This window comes from Branchiostoma belcheri, unplaced genomic scaffold, assembly GCF_001625305.1.
Source record: "Branchiostoma belcheri isolate BF01 breed outbred unplaced genomic scaffold, Haploidv18h27 scaffold3, whole genome shotgun sequence".
Taxonomy (NCBI): domain Eukaryota; kingdom Metazoa; phylum Chordata; class Leptocardii; order Amphioxiformes; family Branchiostomatidae; genus Branchiostoma; species Branchiostoma belcheri.
Window position 1 is genome coordinate 3340974 of NW_017803909.1, and position 24388 is coordinate 3365361.

Genomic DNA, 24388 nt, shown 5'->3' on the forward strand with positions numbered 1-24388 from the left:
ACTAAAAATGACACGTCCCGCCGGGTACTACTTTGTGTAGTGGCAGACTACTGTCCCGCGTCCAATAATTTGGAGTGGAGCGGCCATAATTCTGGTGCTGACACCCCGGACAGGAACATGGCTAACTGATGTGAGGAGTAGTCCACAGTTCTGGGCTTAATCGACGCGAGATATGCGTTTGTACGGGCCAAGTCGACAGACAGAGGGGGTGACGAACACGGGAGGATTGCTGGATGGCTTGCAATGGGCTGTAGTTCGGGGAAACTAGTGCCGGAGCCCCCGAAAGGCGGTGTGCACGCTGAGTACGTGAAAACAGTCTTCCCGAACGATTACTACATCACGAAGTTCAACGAGGTACCAAACAAGGGGGAGTACAGCTCTCCCTACTCCCAGGAAGGGGAGGGGGGACAAGGGGGCCGGCGGCGAAAACCGGCCAAGTACAGGACAAGGATAGATCCCCGTGTCCTGGCCAAGTACGACATCAAGGCGTTGATAGGACGGGGAAGTTTCTCCAGGGTAGTACGGGTCGAGCACCGGATCAGCCGGCAGCCATTCGCGATCAAAATGATCGAGAGACGGCCCGGGGCCGCCACCATTGCCGAGACCGAACTTCACGTACTCAGGAGAGTTAGACATACGAACATTATCCAACTCATGGAGGTGTTTGAAAGTGACGATAAGATCTACATGGTCATGGAGTTAGCCACGGGTGGGGAACTCTTCGACAGGATTGTGGCCAAGGGAAGTTTCACGGAACGGGACGCTACACGGGTTCTACAAATGGTGTTGGACGGAGTGCGGTACCTCCACAACTTAGGAATCACACATCGGGACTTGAAGCCAGAAAACTTGCTGTACTACCACCCAGGGAATGATTCAAAGATCATGATAACAGACTTTGGGTTGGCTTTCGCTAGGAGAGCGGGAGACGATCTGATGATGAGGACTACTTGCGGGACACCCGAGTATATCGCTCCCGAGATCTTGTGTAGAAGACCGTACAGCTGTGCTGTAGATATGTGGGCAATAGGAGTTATCACCTACATTCTCCTGAGTGGAACAATGCCTTTTGACGATGAAAACAGGACTAGATTATACAGAGCGATCATCAAAGCCAAGTACACCTATACGGGAGAGGTAAGTGTACACCTTCAACGCACCATAACTCTGGAAAGTGAAAACCGTTTTGTTTATGCACGGACCGATCCGAAGAATTGTGCTGGGATATCCAAGAATGTGTAGAAATATGTGCTCCAGATTTCCACTTTCCGGGCCCGAGAATTCCTACCTCCCACTGGGGATACTTCCAGGGGTTTATTTGTAGGGGGAAAGTTGTAGTATTTCGTCTGCGAGTGTGGTAAAAACGCGTTGGAAGTTGTGTTGTTGGGGAGGGGGGACGAAGTTGTGGGGTCCTTGCCATGGTGCACAGTGTTTACTCTGGAGTCCGGTTCGTTATCACGTGAGAAATGGAGGCTTTGTTCCACGTGAGGAGAGGCCACAGCTGCATTGTCTTGTGGGCTTCACTTCATCAACAACAACTGTAGATTCACACACTCCACCACCTCCCATCCACACTTCATCTTTTGATGTCATAGGAATCTTGATCACTTACACATGCAGGGGACCTCATGATCACTTCCTTTCCCCATTTGCAGGTAGCTGTTACTGACCCCATATGTACCCTGCCAAAGTTCATTTTCCCCAGTCGTAGGGCCATTTACAACTGTTGCTGACACATTGCGAAGGATTTAGTTTTTTCGTCCGTGTTCGAGAGCGGTGCTTGCAACAGTTTTTTTGTGTCTGGTGTTTGATGGTGTCGGGGAATTGTTGGGACATGTCGGTCTGTAAATGAAGTTCTATTCATGTGCAGTGAAGTACTGTAAATGAACAAATACTGTTTGCTTCCCATGGCAACACTAGTGTAACAGCTGCAGGGATGGCAAGTTCGCTAAAGTGTCAATTTCAGTTAGGCTTTTTCCCCCTTGCGTCAGAACATTAATATAATCATTGCTGAAAATGTCATTAAATAGGTGTAATTTTGTGCCTGCAAAATTCTTCCATATTGTGTGTGAGAAACAGTAAGCTGTATTATAAATGGCAGGTCAAGCTACTCTCTGGTTCAAACCACACTGTGGCAGAATCTTACCCGAACCAAAAACACTGTCTAGATTACCATACTGCTAGTAAGAAACAGTATCATATAGTGATTGTTATCTACCCCCTTTCTGTTGAAGGACCCAGAGTTCAAGCTAACGTTAACAGTTTGTATCACCAGACAAAACTATTCAGCAAGTCAGACAATAAATTGGCTGGTTGCTGTGCAGATATGATTTCCTGCCAGAAAGGTCTCAGCCAGTCGTCTCATGTTCCCTCAAACATATCTCTGCTGTCTACAGGTTTGTATGGAGAATTTCAAGGGCAGAAAGGGCAGAGTTTTCAGCCCCAGTCAGACTTAATGGGCAAAGCATGTTTCAGTTAGACTTAAGATAAATGAGAGTTTGTTTGCACATAATCATTTCTAGCCATAGTTATGCACACAATAAACAGACCTGACAGTTTTGCCCTTATATGGTTAAGCTTATGGAATGCAGATCTGGAGTTTGCATATCACCAAGGCAGGAAGTAGAGACAAGGCTCATATTTCAAAAGCTTTTAAGTCTGAAATAGCATTGGTAGATGTAATTTTTCTTTCCTGTTCAATGTACTGCGATGTGTCACCTGGATCAGTGGAGTTAGTCTAAACTTCTGCGGCGGTGACCAAGTCATGGGGTAACTCCAAACTTTTCAACTTGACAGGTATATCCAACCTGTCTGTGGTACGCACACTTTGTTAGTGCTTGCTGTCATTACTATTAGAGCTAGAAACCAAATGGAAGAATAGTTGTGCCAGTTGTAAACATATATAGTTGTCAAACCATCAGGTTGATCAGAATGAGTTTACAGAATTAACAGGGGTCGAAATAGATTTTGGGGCCAACTTGCACTGGTGCAAATGAAAAGAAAAATACTTGCACCGGAAGAAAAATAGTTGCACCCTCCAAAAATACAGAAGTGATGGGAAACATCCGCTGGTAGCGACGTAGATAGTAACCTTCTGTTACTTACAAAAAATGAAGAAAAACTTCATGGATTCTGGTTTTGTTCCTTTCCACTCCAGTTCTTTATTAATTAATATTATTGGGTAATTCTACAGGTAGTAACAGTGGATAAAGCAAACTTGCACCATGGTGCAAGCAGGCAAAAAATTAGTTGCACGACACCAAATTTACTTGCACCAAGTTGCACACAGAGGGTTATTTCGACCCCTGATTAACCTACACAACAGGTATGTCCAAACTCTTTGGCACAGCTGACCAATAGGAGGTTTTTTAATGATTAATTATGCTATAGAGTCTTTGCATGTATGGTTTAGGGAGAGGATAGTCCTAAAGTTTGGGACTATCCTTAGTAAACAGTAGCACCTTCCAACTGCTGAAAGTAGTTCCGCTCAGTCAAAGATCCCTGGCATTTGTCCATGCCAGGACATTACCTTCCTGCAAGTGTTCTGATTAATCAAGACATCAGGGGAAAGGGGCAATGGGAAAAAGGTGTAAGAAAAAAAGGCAATTCTGCATGTAAGGGTCCTTATTGGAGGTTACATTAACATGGGGACGGCAGATAAATTGAAGGCATTCTTGTCAGCATTTCCTGGTACATCTGGTAATGGATTTGTGGTGAGGTTTTTGGACCTTTTTGGAGGGAAGGTTGGGGTCTGGTAGCACATGTATCAAAGTGTGTGGTCTTCCCAGTTTGGCTGCTGAAGTTCAACCTGCTCTCTGCATAGTCAGCTCCAGGGGTAAGTGTTTCTGCCCTTTGAACGTTTTTGATAAACAGAGGAGTCTTATGATGATGTACAAAAGGTCTCTGGAAAGATGTTATCCATTTATCGACAAGTCGCTACAGTTACCAATTAGGCGGGGAGCCATAGATTTTTAGGCGCCAGAGAATGTGTCAAACAAGATGTCTGGCTTGGAAGTGAGGGATTTTCAAAGTGACTCTGGTAGCCCTAGTGATGAGTTATGGCGGTGAGAAAACCTTTACCGCAGGACTCTCCTCTCTGTCTGCACTTTTCCTCCAAATGGAGGGTCTTGTTTAGATGGTCCGTGCCGCCACATGGTATGTCCATTTCAACTGTTGATGTTCATGTATTAATTTGTATCTCCTGGGAGAAAGTTTTGTCTGTTGTGCAGGTGGGATTTCAGAAACCCTACACCTCTCCCCAACATCCCTTCAACCATTTTTAACCTTTCAACTCTTGATGCTTGCAAAATGTCAACCCTGTCAACAGGAGAGTATAAAAGCTGTTCTCTGCAGCAAATGATTTCCATATTTCTTTAGAACTTTTCCATATGCTTTCCTTTTCTTTCGCCCACACAAATTAGAAAGTAAGTCATTAATTTATCATAAGAGGTAGATCATGTCAGAGAAAAGACACCAACTTCAGTGCACTCTGGCTGCTCTCTGCCATCTGGATGTCTTGAAAGAACAGCCCAGGACCCATGCTGAGAAAGAGGTTATGGCAGAGGCAGAGAAATGCTTCAAGATGGTGAGGGTCACTCTGGGTGACAGGGGCCATTTTATAATTACACAGGATCAAATTTTGGCAGGGAGAAAAGAACCTATGCAGTGAACCCTCCTGGGTCACAGTCCTCTGCTCTGTTCTGCTGACGTGATGAAAAGAGAGCAGCTCACAAACAAGCTCAAAGTTCACATCTCCTTCAGAAAGTTTAATCCCCATATAAAGAGCAGGACAGCAGGAGACATGAACTTTGTATCGAAATATTTGCTGGTGGGGGGAGGAGTTTAGAGGCAACTTTTTACGGGCCTTTTGTAAAAATACCAGGGGATGTTGCACAAGAATAGGGTAGTGTTTCTTCCTGGAGCTGCAAAGGTCATAATTGCATGAAAGGTCATAGGACTAGGGTCATTTTTAAAGGTTAAAAGGCACTATGGACAAAAGCCGTATGTCTCTGTGCTGATGAAAGACTAGAATATAATTATAAGTACATCATACAATATTGTCGTGAGAGCACCTGTTGTCATAACACTTTTGCTAAGTATTGTTTTCATTGTTCATTTCTTTTCCCCACAATAGAGATTTTGCACTTGAGTAGCTTGTAGCAGTCTGCTCAGCATTTTTTGTGGCCAGGAGGCCTCAGTGGTAGTTCATTAGTACTGGGGTTAGACTAGCCCACTTGGCAAAGAAAGTATGCTGGGTAGCACGCTTCAGGGCTGGTGTGTGACGGTAGCCAGGCATGTATATGGGGAGTATTTTGGGAAGGCACTTGACATTGACCTTGTTCTTGGAAGCCAGTGCAGCATTTAGTTGTATCTTTCTAGTATCTTGCCTTGCAGGTAAGGGTAGGATACCTCCAGCTGAGTTTCTAGGAAATCATTTTGGATAAGAAGAAAAATTGATACATGTAACACAATGGTATTTCCAGTCTAACTGTTCATTGTCGCTGGAGAAAAGACTATGAGGAGGTTTAGGAAAGTTTGGAGACAAAGTAAACTAAAGGCTTTTTATGACTGTAGATCTACCACTTAAGTTCCGGGGATCAACTCGTCACTGTCATGGTAATTGGTTCCTAGGAGACCAAAAATAAAATCTATTTTTAGGACATCTGTCATTCTTCAAAGGTATCTAGAAGATGTCATGACAACAGGCTTCCTGTTCTGATCAAGGCATTTGGTCTGCATTTTGAAGCATTCTAGTGCATCCTTGAAGAATTACCCCTATGACCTGTCTGGAAAAACAAGGATCCCAAAGGTGCATACTTCACAGCCAATTTGCATGCATTTGTCTGTTGATTATTTGTCATGTTTAAAAACTGCAGAGCCAAGGAGCTTTCATCAATCTTTATCACAGAAAAAACTTCTGAAGGGGACTGCGGCAGTGCCTACACATGGCATTACACTCAGTGTGCTCCATCAAATCAACTGCTGGTAATAAAAATTTCTAAACAAATAATAAAATAATTAGTTTATCATCAGCTGAACAACTTATGTACAGCTCATGAAGGGAACATCAATGCAAGGCAAGGTAAAAGAAAAACTTAAAAGGAAAGCTATTGTTTCTTATAAGGCAGGTCTCATTTATCATTTTCTACTTGAAATGTGTGTGATGCAAACATACCTCTGGCAGCTTTGGGCACAGATGTGGACATTTGACCCGCTGTTTTTTTGTCCAATAATCGTTTCTTTGTGGTTGGAATTTATGAATTTTGGATGATGAGTGAGCTGACAACATTCGGCCATGAGGTCGGGTGGAACATTGTTCTCCCTGCATCATTATGCCTGGCCTGCCCCCAAGCTGAAAATGTCAGGTTGCCAAAATTAGAGTTACTTTCAATGAACTCCATTGTTACCCATTTTACTGTTGTGTACGCAGAATGCTGTGGAGCAGTCATGAGAAAATAGAGGTCGTCTGAGCTCTGATGTTCTGTCTAAGTCTGCTTTGTGTTTGCGGTCTATGAAACAGGCGGTTGCTTTTATTCCAGCCATTTAGGCAACGTTCAGAATAACTTGTCCAGCAAATTTGTGAATGTGTTAGCCTCGGTCAGTTAGTACTGATGGAGGGAAGTTTCCAAGAAACTTTGCATACACTTGAAAACTTAAAAATTAAGTTAAATTGCATACACTTGAACGTTGAAAACTGAAATTTTTATAAAACTTAAAAATCATGCACACATGTCTAACCTTCATCGATGTACATTTAAAATCAGTTCAAGCTTCCTTGGCAAGACATGATTTTGTAAGAGTAGTTTTTAAACAGGAAAATGTAAAAACACTCTAGCTATACAATATCCCTTGCAGTTACCTGTATTGAATGGTTAAAAAGAAGTTTTGAACTTGTTCAGTGAAAGGTGGCATGGTGGTAATACTCCATGATTGTTTGGTCTTAACACTGGATATATGAGAACAGAAGCACAACTGTACTTTTCATGTGTTTTGAAGGATTACTGTTACAGGTAAGTTTGATGTGTAAGACAAGACGGTCCATGAAACATCACAGCTTTGTTCCTGGTTGTTGAGTGGTTTTACTCACAGAGAAGCCAAGATGAGAACACAAATGGATGTTTGAAGTGCCACCCACATCAGATATGAGTTTGACACTTCCAGTGCACAGGCATTATTGTTTTTACTACCTGAGAAATCTGATCTTATTGTCTTTGTGCACATTCGGTACAAAGCATTGTGTAAAGGTTGCTGTTTACCAGGGTGTAACAGTATAATACTGCCTTGTATTTTCCCACTCAAGAAACAATGAAGGAACAGGTAACCAGATCTCCGCTCACAGGGGTGGCTGAAAAAACAATCCCCTGCTCCTGTTATTTTCCCACGTTGATCAAACTTGATGTTGGAAAAAATTGCAGGAAACTCACTTATCTAGGGGTTGAAGAAGCTTTAAACCGTATGAGAAAACCTCGCTCTAGTTAAGCAGGCTTGTTGGTGTAAAGATCTATGGTATCAAAATGGTACAGTGTCTTAAATAGGTGCATGTTAAAAAAATCAGATAGTCATCTCTCTGACGTGTTGTATTTTCATAAGGTATTCAATATCTAATACCTCCATTATGGCACAGATTGTCTAAATATTGATCTTGGCCTTGGGAATGGGGAGGTCGGCAACTCTCTTTACTTTTGGAGATTACTAACATGTATGTTGATCTATATGGTTATGGTATATGCGTGGGACAATACAGTACAGGTGTTCTCAGATTGACTAGTTATGGAGGGTCACAACACTGTAGTTTGGCAAAGTTGTAAATTTGTTGTGTGCACCTGTTTTCCACGTTTTCTTCAATGTGTCTGGAGTTGGTTCAACTCAGGTTCAATCACCTTCGTGTTCCCCACAAACAGACATTAGGGCAAATTTGTGTCATGAACCCCCACCCAAGGTGGGGTAACAGTACGTGCCACTGGTCACACCTCCAGACTGGGTTCTTTCCAATCAATACTTGGCCAGGAAACCTTTGTCATCATCAATTCAGGTTGATTACTTGGACCAAGTCCATTCTCCAATCATTCTTGTCGTCACTAATGCTTTTTAGGTCCAGTACACAAGTCCAACAACAGTTCAATCTGTTGTAAATTGGTTTACAATTGTAAAATGATGAAATATGATGAATATTTTATCTGTCAGGATATTTTTAAAAGTGCATGTTGTAAAATATCTTCTAAGAAAAGAAACTACTTTGTGTCAGAAGTTGTTCTGTATTGCTTGGAAAGCTGTCAACATATCGGCCTTGGCATTGTTGTGCACCAGTAAACCTGAATAGGTTGGTGAAGTCACAGTCTACCATACAGAAAGAATGTGCCATCTACACCTTTTGTCATTAATTAGTCTCCAGGATAAAGCATGACAAAAGGTTGACCATGACTCCTTTGTCATTCAGATGATGTTTTCCCCAGGTAACTCACAGAGAAAAGAACTTGAGTCACTTAGAAACAACCGTACCATGTTAGACTGTTAAACTACAAAGGACAAACAGTGTACTTGTCAGTTTTAAAGCCAGTGTTGTCATGAGTATGGTACTTGATTTCCTCATGGTCCAATCATGAAATTACTCTTGTACATTACTAAGTATACCATAAAGGAAAGCGATTGCCAACAAATTGCTTAGCTGACTGATTTATATAACCAAAGACTAGGGGGTGCTTGGCCTATGTAGACTGTTACTAGATGGGGTTGTTCTGCCAAGAGATTTGGTACTGGTTTGACAACATAAAAATTGACACAATCTGGATGATCCTTTGCGTGAGGTTAGAGAAGTTTGTTGGAATGCCATGTTTGCCAAATTGTCAGAAAAAGTAGAGCATGACATGGTGTGATAGGCCATTTTAATGGTGTGTTTTGTGGATGTTTGGTGGCCACTGCCAGATATACAAGACTGTAGTAGGTACATTTGTCAGTCTAAACAGGTGGGTGGAGCCTTAATTTTTTCTTGAGAAAAATGTATTCAGTGAAGCTTTCATTCTCATAGTACCGTCTAGTAACCACATGTTAATGTTTGTGTATACTGCTCCCTTGGAATTTTGTTTAGCATCTTTAACAATACATTCTCAACTGCATTGAAAACCTGCAACACTTTCATGAAAACGTCCTGGCCTATCAGAAACATTTTGGTACTTCAAAACTTTTTTGCCCCATGCCACTACCCTGTTTTTGCTGATTCATGATGTAAGCTCTTTGGTGTAAGGCCATAACAAAGGAAAGCCCAGAGATGAAGGTCTAGTCATCCATGCAAAGAAAATTGGTTAAATGTCAGTAACTGTCCTGGAGACCCTTCCACATTTGTCTGGAGTTTTATTTTTACAATAGCTAAAGATGTATTGTTGTATATTTAGTTAGTGCCTCGGGGGACACGAGTAAGGTCCTGTGGAGAATTGCTGTCATTAGAGCTGTTGTTGCTGACCATGAGGTCTATTCAAAGAAAGAGAAAGGGGGTTCCTCGTGCGTCAGTCTGGCTGGAACTCTGCCTGCAGGAGTTGCGTCAAGGGGCATGTTTACTGGCAAGCCGGTGCGTAAGCCAGAACCGCATTACGTGTCGTTCCTATTGTCATGAAAATTGTCATTACACAAAGGGCCTGGGGCTAAAATGTCAGCCATTGGAGCGACAGTTGTTTGTCAGCAGTCCTGTCGGGGACACAGGGAAAACTGCTCCTGTAGAAGACAGACCGTGTGTACGTGAAGTTGTAGTGAGCCATGTAGACGTTGGCAGTTAGCCAGGGTGGACAAACAGCTTCATGGATAAAGTAACATTTCCAGTGGCTGTAACTTTGGCATTTCCAGGAGTCATGTCCTGGGGAACATACAGGGAATACTCTACCTGAAAAAGGCTGTGAGCAGGCATAGAGTTTTATGAATCATAACATTGAATTTGTAAACAATATGCACACTTGAAAAGAGACTGACTTACACTGTTCGTTGTCATTTTCAATTTGGAAAGAAAATACTGTATTGCACATCTACATGTTAATGCAGTCGATAGCCCTACTCCAAGGTTGTCAATATTCAACTGATCCTACAGTTGATGATCATGATCTTTATGGTAAAAGTACATTTGATATTTTTGAAGTAATGACTAGCTATTCTAGTACAAAACTCAGCACTGAAAATGGGATATTTGGAAAGTCTGGTTGGAAATAACTTGAGACTTGAGAAGGTCATAGCGTTAGACACTTTGATGGGGGCTAGCAGATGCCAAGTTAGGATTGTAGGTGTGACCCAAGACTAGCCTCTGGAATCACCTACAAATTACCCTTTCCAGCTAAAATTTCAAACCAATTTATTTCCTTCCTCCCCTTCCACAAGAGGTGATACAAACCTTATGGGAAGAGCGGTGAAGGTGCAGCCTGGCCAGCTCACAGTGGAGGAGTGTACCTGTGTAGTTGCGTGCCAAGCAGGTGAAACTATCCGTAAGCCATGTTTAATCAAGAGTGAACAGGTCTCAGTACTGAAACACTATAGGCCCAGACCCCAGCAATTGTGTATGGAGTCCCAAATATTTGACGGATTATTCAGGGCCTTTCTGATAACTAGTAGAAACAAAGGATTCTGTTGTTTTGGGACTCAAATTTCCTGGTAAAATCGTGCAGTGGCTGGCGCAGTCACGCAAGTTTGTTATGTTAGGTATGTGGGGGAATATAGAAATGGGAAAAGCGGCATAAAACGTTGGCTGTTTCTTGTGTGGATAGAAGTTCTCACAAAGATTACAGGTGAGGCAAGGCTGAGAATAATCTCAGCTCTAGGCTAAAACTACCACCAGAGGTGTCAGACTGTAGTCTCCAGACACACATGTTGTTGTTGTGGCTCCATTTCTATATTTTCTAGGTGATGTAGTTTTTTTTCTAAAGTTTAACACATAGAATGTTACGGTTGGCAAATTGCATTGCTGAAAGTTGCCAATCTCCAGTGGCTTGATTATAAACATAACCTTTTACGTAACAACATGTACCGATATACTAATTATTTCAAATTGATTTTGGGAAACTTTTCTGGAAAAAGCTATTGCTTTGTAAGGCTAGTTGTATATATACAGTTTGAAAAAAATAGTACAACTGGATAAAAATAGACTGGAGTACATGCTTTTGCTACATAATGTCATTATGATGTTTGAATGGGAAACATGACATGTCAGGTAGCAGGTTAGTGGTTGGTTTGTTCCAATGTGGAGGTGGACATTTTTCTGTACAAAGGTTACCAGGAAGTCTATAGAAGGATAGTTGACTCAACAGTCATTTATGTGGGTCAGCAGGTGTGTGCCAGATAGGGCAGGGAAACAGGCTCTGGTTCCTAACCTGACAGTGGTTCAGAAGAATTACCTGCCAAGACTCTAAACACTCGGTGGTTTGCCTTTCTGAGGCTGATACCTGCTAATTTGATCAAAAGAGGCTCTAACTGACATCACAAAACAGACTTAAATAGGTACAATTGGCACAAAGGAGGGCTTTGTTTGGCGTGGGGGACCTTCGACCTCCATTTGCAGGAGAAAATTGAAGCTTCTCATCCCTCAAGCTGCCTTTATTCTGGTGTTTGATAAATTCATGTCCAATGGGAAAAGTGAGATAAGGGGCAGGGTGCAACAATGCCAGAAATGAAGACAGATTATGGAGTACTGATTGGCTGCCAACAAGTACCGCATTGTGTACGGGATTTAATGAATTCTGCCTGGTCGAACTTTCCTCAACCACAAAGGGGAAATATTTCCCTCCTGTAGCTAACCTTTGACCTGATCTAACAGGGGTTCCCCAGGTCAAGACAAGTCTATGGACCAGTCTTATGACAAGTTTAAACAAATGTCTGGATGGAACGTCTTCTAATGCACCTATTACTCTAGTTCTTATAAACTTATAATTCTCTTTGGCATGAGTCTTGGTTTGGCTGGTATGTCCTCTAAGTTACTTAATGGTAGTTTAATACTAGCATAGGTTGTATAAGGCAGGTAGCTTATTTCAGTCTAGTAAATATTTTCCCATAAATGGATGCAGTGGACCCATATATGGAGCTGGTGACCCATTGTACAAAAAGAGTTTGTGGAACTGTGCTGAAGACGCCAAATTAGAGAGTTACGGCTACCCCCAACTGTCTTTAGCTTGTGGGGATCTGTGCGGATAAACTTCCCTTTGTGTGAGAGTGTCGGCTCTCATTCCGGGCGGAAGAACACGCTTTTCAGCGTATGGAAATATGGTTTTGGAAGAGGTAATTGGCCAATTTGGGAAATCCAGAAACCAGCTAATGAGTGGCTCCTTGAGGGTCCACTCCACATGGTCCAGATAAAGGTCCAGCCTGGCCCCAGGAATTAGGATTATCTTCAGGGGACAAATGGTGCATTTTGTTCCTGTCTGCCACATGAATAGCTGGGAATCCCATGGAGACTGTTGGAAAAAATTTTGATGGATGAAAAAAGTTCTTGCTTGGCACTGTGGAGCATATCCAGAATCTGACTGAAATGGCCCCCAACTTCAATAAATTCATATTCTGTCATCGAAATAAAAAAAGGAAGAAAAGATGAAAAGCTATAATATATATCTACATAAATGTTATTACTGACACTCTACTACTTGGGAGCTATTTATACTATTTTTCATTGGAGGGACACAGACTTGGTGTAATGCTTGACATTAGGAAGTTCAAGGAAGTTGCTGAACAGGTTGTGTCTTCTTGTTCATGGAATTGACTTGTTGGCATTGTCCTCTGTACAGGCATGCCCAACCTTGTTTTCTTCCCTACGCAGGGACATCCTAACTTTAGCTTTGGCACACGTTCAAGGTCTGAACTTGGCAATTGAGGGATGTCTCAACTTCAGCACGTGTTCTGCTAACCTTGCCCCAAAATGTCACAGGGTTTCTGCACAGTAATAGGAACACCCCTAACTCTTCAAGTTTCACTCCTTTATAGTGCGAGATTGAGGGAGACTTGTAATAACTATTGTAGTTATTGTCCTCTATCAAACATCTTTGTCTAATAATAATGGTTTCACATATGGCTTGGCAAACTGAATACAGTCAACAATATTGTCACAGATGTCAGCCTTTTCAGGTTAGATGAGGCCATGAAATCTTCAGTAAAACAGTAGGGTGTACTTGGCCATGGCAGTTATGGTGAGTGCACCCAGTCATGTTTCTAGCCAATATGTGTATACATGTTGACAACAAAGGCATCTATGAATCTAATCCAGGTGCTCAAAGGCCCAGGGACTTATCTATGTGGGTGGTTGGTTGGACAGGTCCAAACTTATGTCCAGTATTATAAGGAAGGTTGATTGTTTGAGGCATTTGTAGTAGACCTTGGAACCTCTGCTGAAGCATTGTCCTTAGAAACATTATACAGGTACATGTTTAAAAGACAGTCTTTATATTTTCAAGTCTACGGGTAGTGATGTTCATGTCTGGAGAGGTATGTTGTCTGTTATGCAATAGGAGACTCAAGCAGTACTGTCATTCAGAAAGCTCATCTGTGTGTTGTACGACAGTCATATCACCATGCCTAGTGTAGAGATTTTTCCTTGTCAAAGGCTATTTCAATGTTTAAAGATATAAAGTCCAACCAGATGTCATGGACACAGGCATCAAAGTTCACTCTTTGACCGTCAGGTCATTGTTCATGCAGACTCAGTTCCCAAGTCCACTATCACCACGTGCTGAAGGTCATCTTGGCACTCTACATATCTGAACTGGAAAGTTTCAAAACTGCTCCATCTGTCCAAGTTCATTGTCATTAATGACAAGCCAGATAGAATGTCGCCCTGGTCTCCACCTCATCAAAAGTGGGTCAGGCGAGGCCATCCATTCCTGCAGGTGTGACATGGTGGGACTGGGGAAAACGCAGGGTTTCTCAGGAAACGTCACATCCCTGCCTGCAACAATATGACAGGGCCGTTCCAAAGGTTATATTTAATCTGCGGCAGGCTGGGGGCACACAACTTGAATTTCAGCTTTTATGGACCCCTGACATTACAGGGGATAAGGGAGGCCTCACCTGATATCTCCAGATGGGATATCTGAGAGGAAACCATGCTTATCCTGTAAATCATGCAGCAGTGCTGTGGCCTCAACAATTAGCAAAGGATGTCAGATGTTCCAAATATTTTGTGAATGTGGTATGGTCTGGTCCAGACATGAACACAGCACACTGGAGATGGGAGGGATATCTGACTCACCAAAGACCCTGTTGTGGGAGGGATCTGCGTAGACAGGATTTATTTACACCACAGGCTGGGCAGGGGACACAGGAGACTTGACCTGGGGGCCATGTTGGCCAGACTTGTCACTTTGATGTTCCTGTGGTCCAGCTTTGTACCAGCTACTGTTTGTGTGTGGAGAAGTGACCCCGTTCCTGAGACAGTAAAGAACCAGAAGTTCAACCACCTCACAAACCAGTACTTGGAACCGTCCATGTTCAGTGCAGACATAATGTTTCCATAGACTGTGTTAAACATTTACATCAAGTTGCAAAAACAAATTCATGACTCAAAGGCATGCAGTCTCTTCTTGTTGTGTGTCATAGTTTATGTGTGTTAGGAAGTGTCCATTTGCATAGGAAAAGATGACGCTCATCCTGTATTTCCAAGGCAAGGGGATAGTGTATAGGTCTGTGGTAGAAAGGTGCTTTATCTGGCACAAAGTTAGTATTAGTATCTTGCTAACAATTGGCTTACAAAAAATTACAGACAGAAAAAAGACTGTGCAGACCCGACTGAGACATTGTTGAATGCTCACAGGTTGTGGTCCATTGGTGATCTGCTAAACCACCCAGTCTTAGGTCCCTACAGACATATGTATGTAACCCTGCATGACCATGTTAGATACAGTGACTGCCCTGTTGTGGTCAGCCTTACATGCCCTGGTCCCCAGCTGTTTTCTGATCAACTGTCTCCACAGTTATATGTTTTCAGTTTGTTGCTGTCTATATGGAAAGTAAATGTTCCATCTAACCTGATGTTCTTGTTCTGTGTGTTCTCCAGCACTGGAAGGACGTCTCTGCGCTGTCCAAGGACTTCATCGACCACTTGCTGATCATCGACCCACAGGAGAGGATGACGTCGGCCCAGGCGCTGAAGCACCCGTGGATCACCACCAACGCTGCATCCTCCAGCATGAAGAACCTCCACAGGACAATTTCACAGAACTTGTTGCAGCGGGCGTCCTCGCGGGCCAACAGCACCAAGTCTGCACGCTCCACGCGATCCACCAAGTCCAACAAGTCCAATCGCTCGCTCAGGTCGGACCACCGGAGGGTCCAGGCGTACGAACTGGAGAAGCTGAACCTGGACGAGGGTTGAAGGCGATACCGCGGACTCTCTCACACAGGGTCGCTCCGTACCACGTACTGTCGCCAGTGTTGCCACTAAGGAATGTAGATACTTTCTACCTTCACCGTCAAGTGCCAAGTATCAACCATGTGTATAATGTGTATGTCAAGTCTGTGATGAAAAAATCCTACTCAGAGGAGGTCACAAGCTGATCTTCAAAGTCTATTAACACAAGTTTTGCCAGGGGTATTTCCTCTGGACTGTTCAATAGCCAAGTAATATTCCAAAGTTTCGCCAAGTGTAAAATTCAGGTGGAAAACCTGATGGCAGACACAAAGTCAAGGGTCTTTCTCTTTGTGAAATTGAACAAAAATATTTTCCAGGACAGGTACTTTACATAACTGAAATGACGTATTGCCAAAAACATTCAAAGTGACCTATTTCCATTACACAGTAAGTGCCTTTACGCAGGGCTACCTTGTTGGAACAAGTTGGCTAATTTCTCCTGCAGATCCTATGAAGATTTTACAGCATTACCCTGAAAATTATTTTGGTAATAACTTTGTAATTTGTAATCAGTGCCTGGAATTACCATCTTACATCAGCTAATTTCATATTTGTGAATCATGGATGTGATTTTGATAACCCCCAGATTCTTTGATAACTTGGCAAAGGAAATGTTCCAGTTATATGATCTTCCAAACCATGTCATAGAAGTGAAAAAGGAAGCTATGTTTTGTGTATGTATGTATGTTCTAATCCTGTTTGTATATAATGTATATAAATATATATAAATATCTATATTTGTGGATTTTCAGGCCACACATGCCTTGAAATCATGAGTTTTACAAAATTTTGTGATGATTATTTTTGAGATGACAAATGTTAGAAATCCTACTTGTGATTTGATCTTCCAAACTTGAATACTAACTGTGCATCATGACCATATAGGCTACAAAGGTTCCACTGTGTAGTTTTCCTACAGTAAAAAAATGATTTCAAAATGCTAAGAAGCAACTGTGAGCATGGCCCAAAAGTAATTCCTGTCATCAAAAGACTTTCTCAGGTATTCAAGATATAATACAGGTCAAAATATGAGTAATGACAATATGAAACGTAAAATTGGCAAATAATTGGTGAGATCGGTGTGGCCTGTTATTTTGGGTATCTGCAAAAGAAATCTGGGAGACAGCAGAAAATCCCATTATTGTCTCCAAGCACAACATGAATCAGGTAAATGTGTGTAATGTAAGAAAAGCACACTTAATGAAGGGTGGGCAAGAACTGTCAGCTTTGAACATTCGAGCACACTTGACAGAGATCAGGATTATTTGTACCAATGGAGAAGAGTTTCGCTGAAAAGGTTCTTCCAATCTGGTCTCTCAATGTTCACTGCCATAGTGAACTTCTCTTGTGGAACAGGTTTGGGTTAATGGTATTCACCAAATTTTGCAGCCTAAAATGATGCCTGTAGTTGTATGTATTTTCTCAATCAATGAAGAGTTGTGTCAGGGACCCATCTCAACAGTTGTTTTTTCTACAAGTGACAATAAGTCATGTTGTACCATACTGTCAATGGCTGAGAACATGATGTGATGTTAGGTATTGTCTACTAGTGTGAAATACTTCCGTGGAAAACACAACATTCCTCTGTGAAACTTAAGGATTAGGTAACATTATTGTAAACTAATTTAATTATTTTGTTCATATTTGTATTAAGATATTTGTCCTAAATAACAGAAGTTTATCTGGAGCAATTTTGTGTTGCGATGTCATGGACTGGACAACTTGTTTCAAGGTGCCTTCCCTTTTTGTGGACAGCTTTTGAATTTGAGGAAACCTTGTCCACAAGTGTTACTGTGACACCTCAAGTAACATTGAAGTCTTGCCAGTGCCTTCTTGGAAGTTTGTGCAATTCAACATGTACCCATCATTCCATGTTACCCACAATTCCACACTGTACAGTCCATGAGTCAACAACACAAGTTGTTCCAGTTTAGGTAGAGAAAAAAGTTTTCATTTAAAGATGTTGTTTCTATATATAGCTGAGTTTGAAAAGACTCCATTCTAATGCTTTGTTAGTATTCACAATAAAAAAGTTAAGATCTGAAGATCTGTCTGGTTTCCAGCTGTTTCCTTTTACTGAGTTGTTTTCTGTACAGATGCCCAGACTTAAATTTAAAAAAGAAAACACCACATAACCCACAAAAGGTTATGTTACAAGGCCAAAAAATGAAAACCATTAAAACTTCCATTTCTTATTTTCTTGTACAAGTTCTAAAAAGTACTGCTAATGTGCTATGGATAACGGGACTGCTATGCTGGAATTTGTATTTGTACAAAACTTAAGCCCCACCGACCCCACAATTTGATCTTCCATCTATATGGTGTTTAATAGCGACATATAGCAGACGAAAGTGGTGGACTACTAGTACAGTGCATGGTATGGTGGCCTAGGTTCGGCTTTATAGTGGTGAAATGATGACACCTAGCGGGAGAAAGCGACAATGCAGCACTGGTCGCTCTCATCTATCGCCTGAAATCCCGTCCGATCCCACAGCCCCGCCCACGTCGATCAAAATGTAAAAATACAAAACAAAAACTTTAAAGCTCTCTCATTGGTCGAACCACTAATTGCCACGTTGTCATTGGTTGAACTGCTTATTGCGATGACCAAGTCAAAGGAAGAAAAGAAAGTAGAAAAATCCCTGGTCTAAAATTCGGTTGCAGACGTGTGAAATCTGAAATCTTGGCAGTGTGTCAAAGATGCACAGGTAACTACTTTGGACTATTGTTCTTCACTGACGTGTACTTTGAACATATACAGCAAAGTAGCCTTTTGCTGAATTATTGATGGCCGATTTCGATTGGATGAGCTCGAGGAAGTTGATTGAGTTATGTCCATTTAGTTGCACACCTGACACTTGTGTGCAAATGACAGGTGGTTTGGTCAGTTTCACCGCGTGTGTCGGGTGGCTTGTGTGACGCACGCTGCTGTTACAATTTTCTTTGAAACTTTTTGGCCTATTTTCGGCTTTTACCGTTTTGTGTTAGGAAAATTTCTACCGTAACGTATGAAGTAAGTCTTGGGGATGTCTCTGTGATGAGTTTTTGCCGTTCTCTGGTTGTTTGAGGGACGAAATGCGCATTTCCTGACCTGGGCCGGAATTTTGGACAAGAAAGGAAAATGGCGACTGTATGTATAAGGACGACGTGGTGTTGAGAAGACTCCTCTTTAGAAGGTAAGACAACAAACTATCCCGTTAAATGTATTTCCAACAAAGTCGTAACCCTAACTTACGTACATTCTGTGCAAACTTGTGTGGTTCTAGGCATTTATATCCTATAGTTTTAAGCGGGTTTGCAGTTGACCATTTCATGCACTATTTTCTTTTTCTTTTCTGGGCATGTATTTCTTGTTTGCGAGTTGACTTAGTTTGGAGAATACTGAATGTCTTTCCCATTGTCGAGTGGCTATGAGAAATTATGGGATAATTTTCAGACAAAACAGACGCAATAATGTTTTGTTCAAAATCTCCCATGGCGTGGCCACTGCCTGTTGAAAATGTGCTGCACTGGGGGCGGGCATAATCAAGCAAGCCCTTTCAATTTTTCCGCCAATTTTTTTCGCGGAAAGAAGGCTTCAAGGGGTGAAATATTCAGAAAGGACATAACAAATTTAGGTTCACTTCAGATGGTTCACTTGGTATTATGTATCCGTTTTAGCGTTAAATAGGAAGAAATTTGCAATGAACTCTGTCCACTATCCACGGTGGTAAAATCTGGGCTGCAAAGTTCCCACATGTCATAGAACCCGAACTGTGTTCGATCGTGTTCGATCTGGGCAATTCGAATCGAACCCGCGTTCTATTTCGGGGTCACCTGCGGTCATTTACTATAAAGCGGCAAAACAAGCCTTTCTGCCTCCGTGCATTGCAACAGATAAAAAACAACACTTTTTTTATAGATACAGACAGTTTCCTGGACAATACATGTCCGCTATTATTTTTTGTGGACATGTAACACCTGGCGAAGCTACTGTCGTATCATTGAGTGACCTTGAATGCTGTAATTATTCTTTACGCCAGTATGAATAACACAAGGCAGCCTTTTGGTAATAACACAAGTCTGCAAAACTCGTTTTAACCTGCACGCACGGAGAGTCAAACATACCCCACTAACGGCTCAAAATGACCGTAACGGTTGTCCCGAAAATCGTGTTTTAGGGATTTTTGAAAAATGGCCTCAATTTTGAATTTATGGGTAATTTAGTGCGAAAAATGTAAAAAAAATCATTTTTTTCACCAATATGTCGACAAAAACTAGACTTAAAATCAGAAATTAAAAAATCCCTAAAACACGATTTTTGATCTTATTCCTAGTCGTCGAAAAATATAAAAATCGGAGATCTGGGGTAATATACGTAGCCAGGTTAAAACGATGTTTGCCTAAAAACATGACATGACTTGTGGTCGGAAATCCGAAAAAAATCGTCTTTCGGAGCGGAATTTTGAAAAATCAATGATTTAACATAAACAGCTAATATTAAAAGGATGTTAAGGCAATAAGTTCATTTTAATTCGACGAAATTTACCATTAAATCCTTTTTGTTTATTTTCAAGTGTTTTACGGGTAGTCCAAAACAGGCCAAAATAGCGTCTTGTAACCCGATACGTTTTAGAACGCGCCTAGCAATGGGAAATAATGCCGTAGTGACAGACCGCCGTGATCATTTTCATCTACATAAATGACTTCACAGACAACCTCAACTCCGACATTAGTCCTGCCAATAGAACCCACCCATGGCACGAAACAAGCATTTTCTGTCAGTGATATCGTATTTTAGCCTCACAGATATCAGTATGCTAGAGGATAAGGTTGATTCAAGTTACTACGTCAGAAGTTTGACTTTGAAAATCCAATTTTACTGTGTAGTTTGCCTAACTAGTAACAGAATCCTCCTGGTGGAATAGGCAGACATCGAACGTAAGGCCATGTTGATTTGATTGTATGGATGACATCCTCTGGCAATTTCGAAGCCCTAAACTGATGCAAGCGTGCAAATGAAAACACGTTTGGCAAAAAAAAAGTTGCTTTCAACATAATGAAATGACCTAGAGTATGGTATGATGAATACTAATAGTAATCTACTCTTCAAATTCATTTCTTTACATGGCACAGTATTTAAGCATGCTTAAATCAAGCTTAAAGGTGGCGTAATGTCCATCTTTACACACCTTTCTGGCACCCATCCGTGTACGTAAACATTGTCTTTACGTGTCCTTTCCGTAGAACTGGAACTAGGTATTGTTTTTGGCGCGTCTGTGTGTGTGTGTTTCCACACATTTGTAGTCAGCATAACGCCTTTATGGATTGTGATGATATTTGGTATGCTGGTCTTAGGAAGACCAAGGTCAAGGTCAAATATGGGCCTCCTGGTGGATGACCTTAGTACTGCAGCAGTTTTTGTATCTTTTGTCCTGAACATGCTATGGACTTTAATTTTTGGTGACAGATAGCTTTTCCTGTCAGGAATAAGTGGTGTGGGTTTAATCCCCCTAGCAGCTTTTTCTGGAACTGCAGGGGACTTTCGGGTGAAATCTTTAAAAGCCAATAAGTCCAGATAGACATAAAAGGTGCCTTTAAGCACCTTTAAGCACCTTTTATGTCCGTTTAGGCTTTGTAAACTACTACTTTAAGCACTGTTTACGGACATTTTTTTGTCGGAAAGCATGCGTTTACTTTAAAATTCAATAGGTCTTTTAGCTGCCTTTAAGTCCCACGTTAACATTGTCTTTACGTGTCCTTTCTGTAGTACTGGAAAGATATGTTTTTTCACTTTCCCGTGACTTTACGCAGTTTTTAGGTTCGTTTAGACATAGTAAACAACTACTTTAAGCACTGTTTACAATTTTTTTCGTAAAGTATACAATTACAGAAAAATTCAAGGTCTTCAAGCTGCCTTTAAGATCTGTTTAATGCACGCAAGGCTACATAAATTTGATGGGCTCCACACCTTTCCGTTTAACAAGTGTCCTAAACGGTAACTTTCCAAACATTTGAATCGGCTATGCATAACCTTAACATACGTCGGTATATGTGAATATGATGACAAACATATAATCTGAGAACAATTTATTGAGTAAAACTAGAGGTCGGAGATCTCATGTCTTCGTCAGAGGTACATCGTTCTAGAGAAATTAACATGCGTATTCTTCAATCTTTTTAATAATCAATTTGGTCTAAAGAACAAAAGAATCTCTGTACTATTTTTATGGTACAGAACACCCTGAAACGGTTTGCCGCAGATTATACAGATGCGTCGTCACCCGTGTTAGCCCCCCCCCACGTTATTTGAGTTTGGACTGTTACTGGAAAAAAAAACGTTCAAGAAATCATCATCATCATCTCCGTTACTGCCTAGCCCTACCATGTAGGATTATTGGCAGCCGTTACGCATTGATTAGTTACAATTGTGATCCAGTACATAAAACAAGGTAAAACAAGGATAAATGAGAAGGGAACATAAGACAACTGATTTTGTGTGTGCTAAAGACGGGACAAGTGCATTAGTGCGTTAGTAATATTTACATATATACAAGACATGATGGGGTGGCTCAATGCAGCAGGGTCCTCGCCAGTTCAGATTTGAACTGGGCAAGAGACCCCGCCTCCGCCGCACCAGGCTCAAGTTCATTCCATTCCCTGATGGTGCGGGGGAAGAACGAGAGCCTGTAGAAGTTGGTTCTGCTCGCGATGGCCTGCAATGTTTGAGTGTGATTGATGCGACGGGAGCATCGAGCCACCGGGACAATCCTGGTTGAGTGTGGGACGGAGACAGCGTTATGTATGATCTTATAAAGCATGACCTGGCGGGCGATCTTCCGGCGTACTTCCAGAGACTGCCAGCCCAGGTTTTGCAACATAGATGAAACAGAACTTGTACGTCTGTAGTCACTGCAGACAAAACGGGCAGCTCTACGCTGGACCATCTCCACCCTACTCACCTGGTCCTTGGTGTGGGGATCCCAGACACTACAGCCGTACTCTAAGGAGGGTCTTACAAGAGCCATGTAAGCTCTCTCCTTTGCCGCATTGCTTGAGATTCGTAGGCAGCGTCTCAGCATTCCTAAGGTTCTGTTTGCTTTCGCTGTAACTAGATCGACATGTCTGCCCCAGGTCAAGTTTGAGGAGATGGAAACACCGAGATATTTGGTGGTACTTACCTTGGTTAAAACGTGGTCATGGAGGGAATAAGGGAACGTTATTGGGCCATAGTAAGAAATTCTTACTGTGTTGAAAGTGTCACGACAGCGCCGCAAAATATAACAAGAAGCCATAGGCGACAATTCTCCGTGAAGTATTATATATTGCAACGAAAAGAAGTAGCCATTGGCGACAATTCTCTGTGAAGTGTGATAAATCGAACAAAGAAAAATTGTTTAAACGCGCGTCGGCTCAGTCATCTTAAGACGCAACAACCAATCAGAGATGCGAGATGCCTACACGTGACGCGGGAAGGGCGCGCGATGCCCGAAATATTTTTGCGTCAATATTCAGCGCCGTGATTCAAGAGATTAATACCCGGAAACAATTTTTTTCTTGTTTTGAACGCATTAACATGCATTTACGCTAATCTAGTATGATTCAGGGTTACTTTTTTTTTAACCTGCCATGGCCAGATTATCTAAAGATGTGTGTATTGTGTGTACAATCTATAGAAAGAGAAATGTACATCAGGTCCGATCATCCGATTTTCACGTTTCGGTTTTTTGGACTCGGTTCATGAACGTATTTTGGTTTGGCTCCTGGAATGTGCAAAAAAATGACTCCCGGGACTGTCTACAGGGAACACTCGCACATTCGCGGTGTATCAGGACAGCGCGACTGGTCGTCATTAGCGCAGTAACAGTTGCATAAACGGACGAAACCATTTCAAAGAAATGGGGATGTTTCGAAAATAAGCATTTACTCCAATATCAAAACAAGCTACGGTAAAAATAAAAAGACGTGCATCATCCCGGACATAATGCAACACCACATGCGAAATTACACAGAAATGCGACGTACGGAAGAATGCGTTTTGACTGCGAACATCTTCCAAAAAACTTGGCATCTCTTAACCATGGGCAAAAACATCTGGAACCACTTATAAAAACCACCCCGTATCTGCATGAACTTTTTTGAACCCGACTGCTATTCCAAACAACGCGTTTTTCTGGACCATTCCAATTCGCCTCTTAATTGTAGGGGTGCGTCTGCGATATTACATTGACCGCGAAAGCAGCAACGGCAAAAATACACATTCGTGCATCAACACGGGCATGCCCGCAGACGGCGTATAAAATTGCGTGCCGATTACACAAAGAGAACCCAGTGTTTTGACTGCGAACATGAAAAATCAGCCGATTACAACACTCCGTCCGGAGGTCCTGACCTCCTTCACGGAGTAATAAGAGAAGATGTTATAAAGGAAAGAATCAGAACAGGGTGACTACTGCTGTTTTGTTAATTTGTCTTTATGACAAATAGAAGACTTGTTTCTTGTGTTCTTTGTGTCCTAACATTTGTACTTCTACAGTTAGTATATTCCAAATCTAGGCATCTCGTTTTTCGGCCCTTCGTGTTTTTATTGCGCGCTTGCCTTAAATTTAAGGTAATTAGATTTAAGGTCTCCAGTGGACGTCATCCATAGCAATTACTTGGTGTGGCCGTAGAAAATAACCTGACATATGTCCAACCTATCCTCCCCCTGCTGAAGTTATAGTACAATCCCTCAATGTAACGTCATTTGATCCCATCCCATTATGGGGTTCCCCGCTATATCCAGCTGTCGGCTGTCTCCAAGCAGATGTAGGTGGGAGATTTCTAAACACAAAAGGTCCTATTACGGGGACATAACGACCTCCACGACTCTCATCTTTGAACTCAATCTTGGAGACCACGACAGTAATATGCCTATCAAATTTCATTAACTTCCATCCACACATACAAAAGTTATCCTGCTCACAAGAAAAATTAACAAAATGCCCCCTGTAGTCACAACAAAACCCCCCACGAAGCTCAGTAACGAACTTAACCTTGGTCCCGACA

General features: G+C 41.9%; 1 protein-coding gene and 1 long non-coding RNA gene across 2 annotated transcripts in view; both read left to right on the forward strand.

The window, feature by feature from the left end:
• On the forward strand, window positions 1-17406 carry LOC109473757 (serine/threonine-protein kinase H1 homolog). Its single transcript, XM_019773783.1, has 2 exons — window positions 1-1137; window positions 15008-17406. The coding sequence occupies exons 1-2, from the start codon at window positions 244-246 to the stop codon at window positions 15323-15325; spliced, it is 1212 nt and encodes a 403-aa protein (XP_019629342.1). The 5' UTR covers window positions 1-243; the 3' UTR covers window positions 15326-17406.
• An 862-nt stretch (window positions 17407-18268) lies between these two features.
• Window positions 18269-24388, forward strand: part of LOC109473475 — a 7835-nt gene continuing 1715 nt past the window's right edge. Inside the window, exon 1 of the long non-coding RNA XR_002140418.1 lies at window positions 18269-18537. This is a non-coding gene — a long non-coding RNA (uncharacterized LOC109473475). The remainder of the gene's footprint in view (window positions 18538-24388) is intronic.

What these genes read in the sequence shown, in the direction of transcription:
- LOC109473757 (XM_019773783.1), top strand. Translation starts at nt 244, where the DNA reads ATGGGCTGTAGTTCGGGGAAACTAGTGCCGGAGCCCCCGAAAGGCGGT. An exon ending in AGTACACCTATACGGGAGAG is followed by an intron (nt 1,138 to 15,007) that starts GTAAGTGTACAC and finishes TGTGTTCTCCAG; the next exon opens with CACTGGAAGGACGTCTCTGC.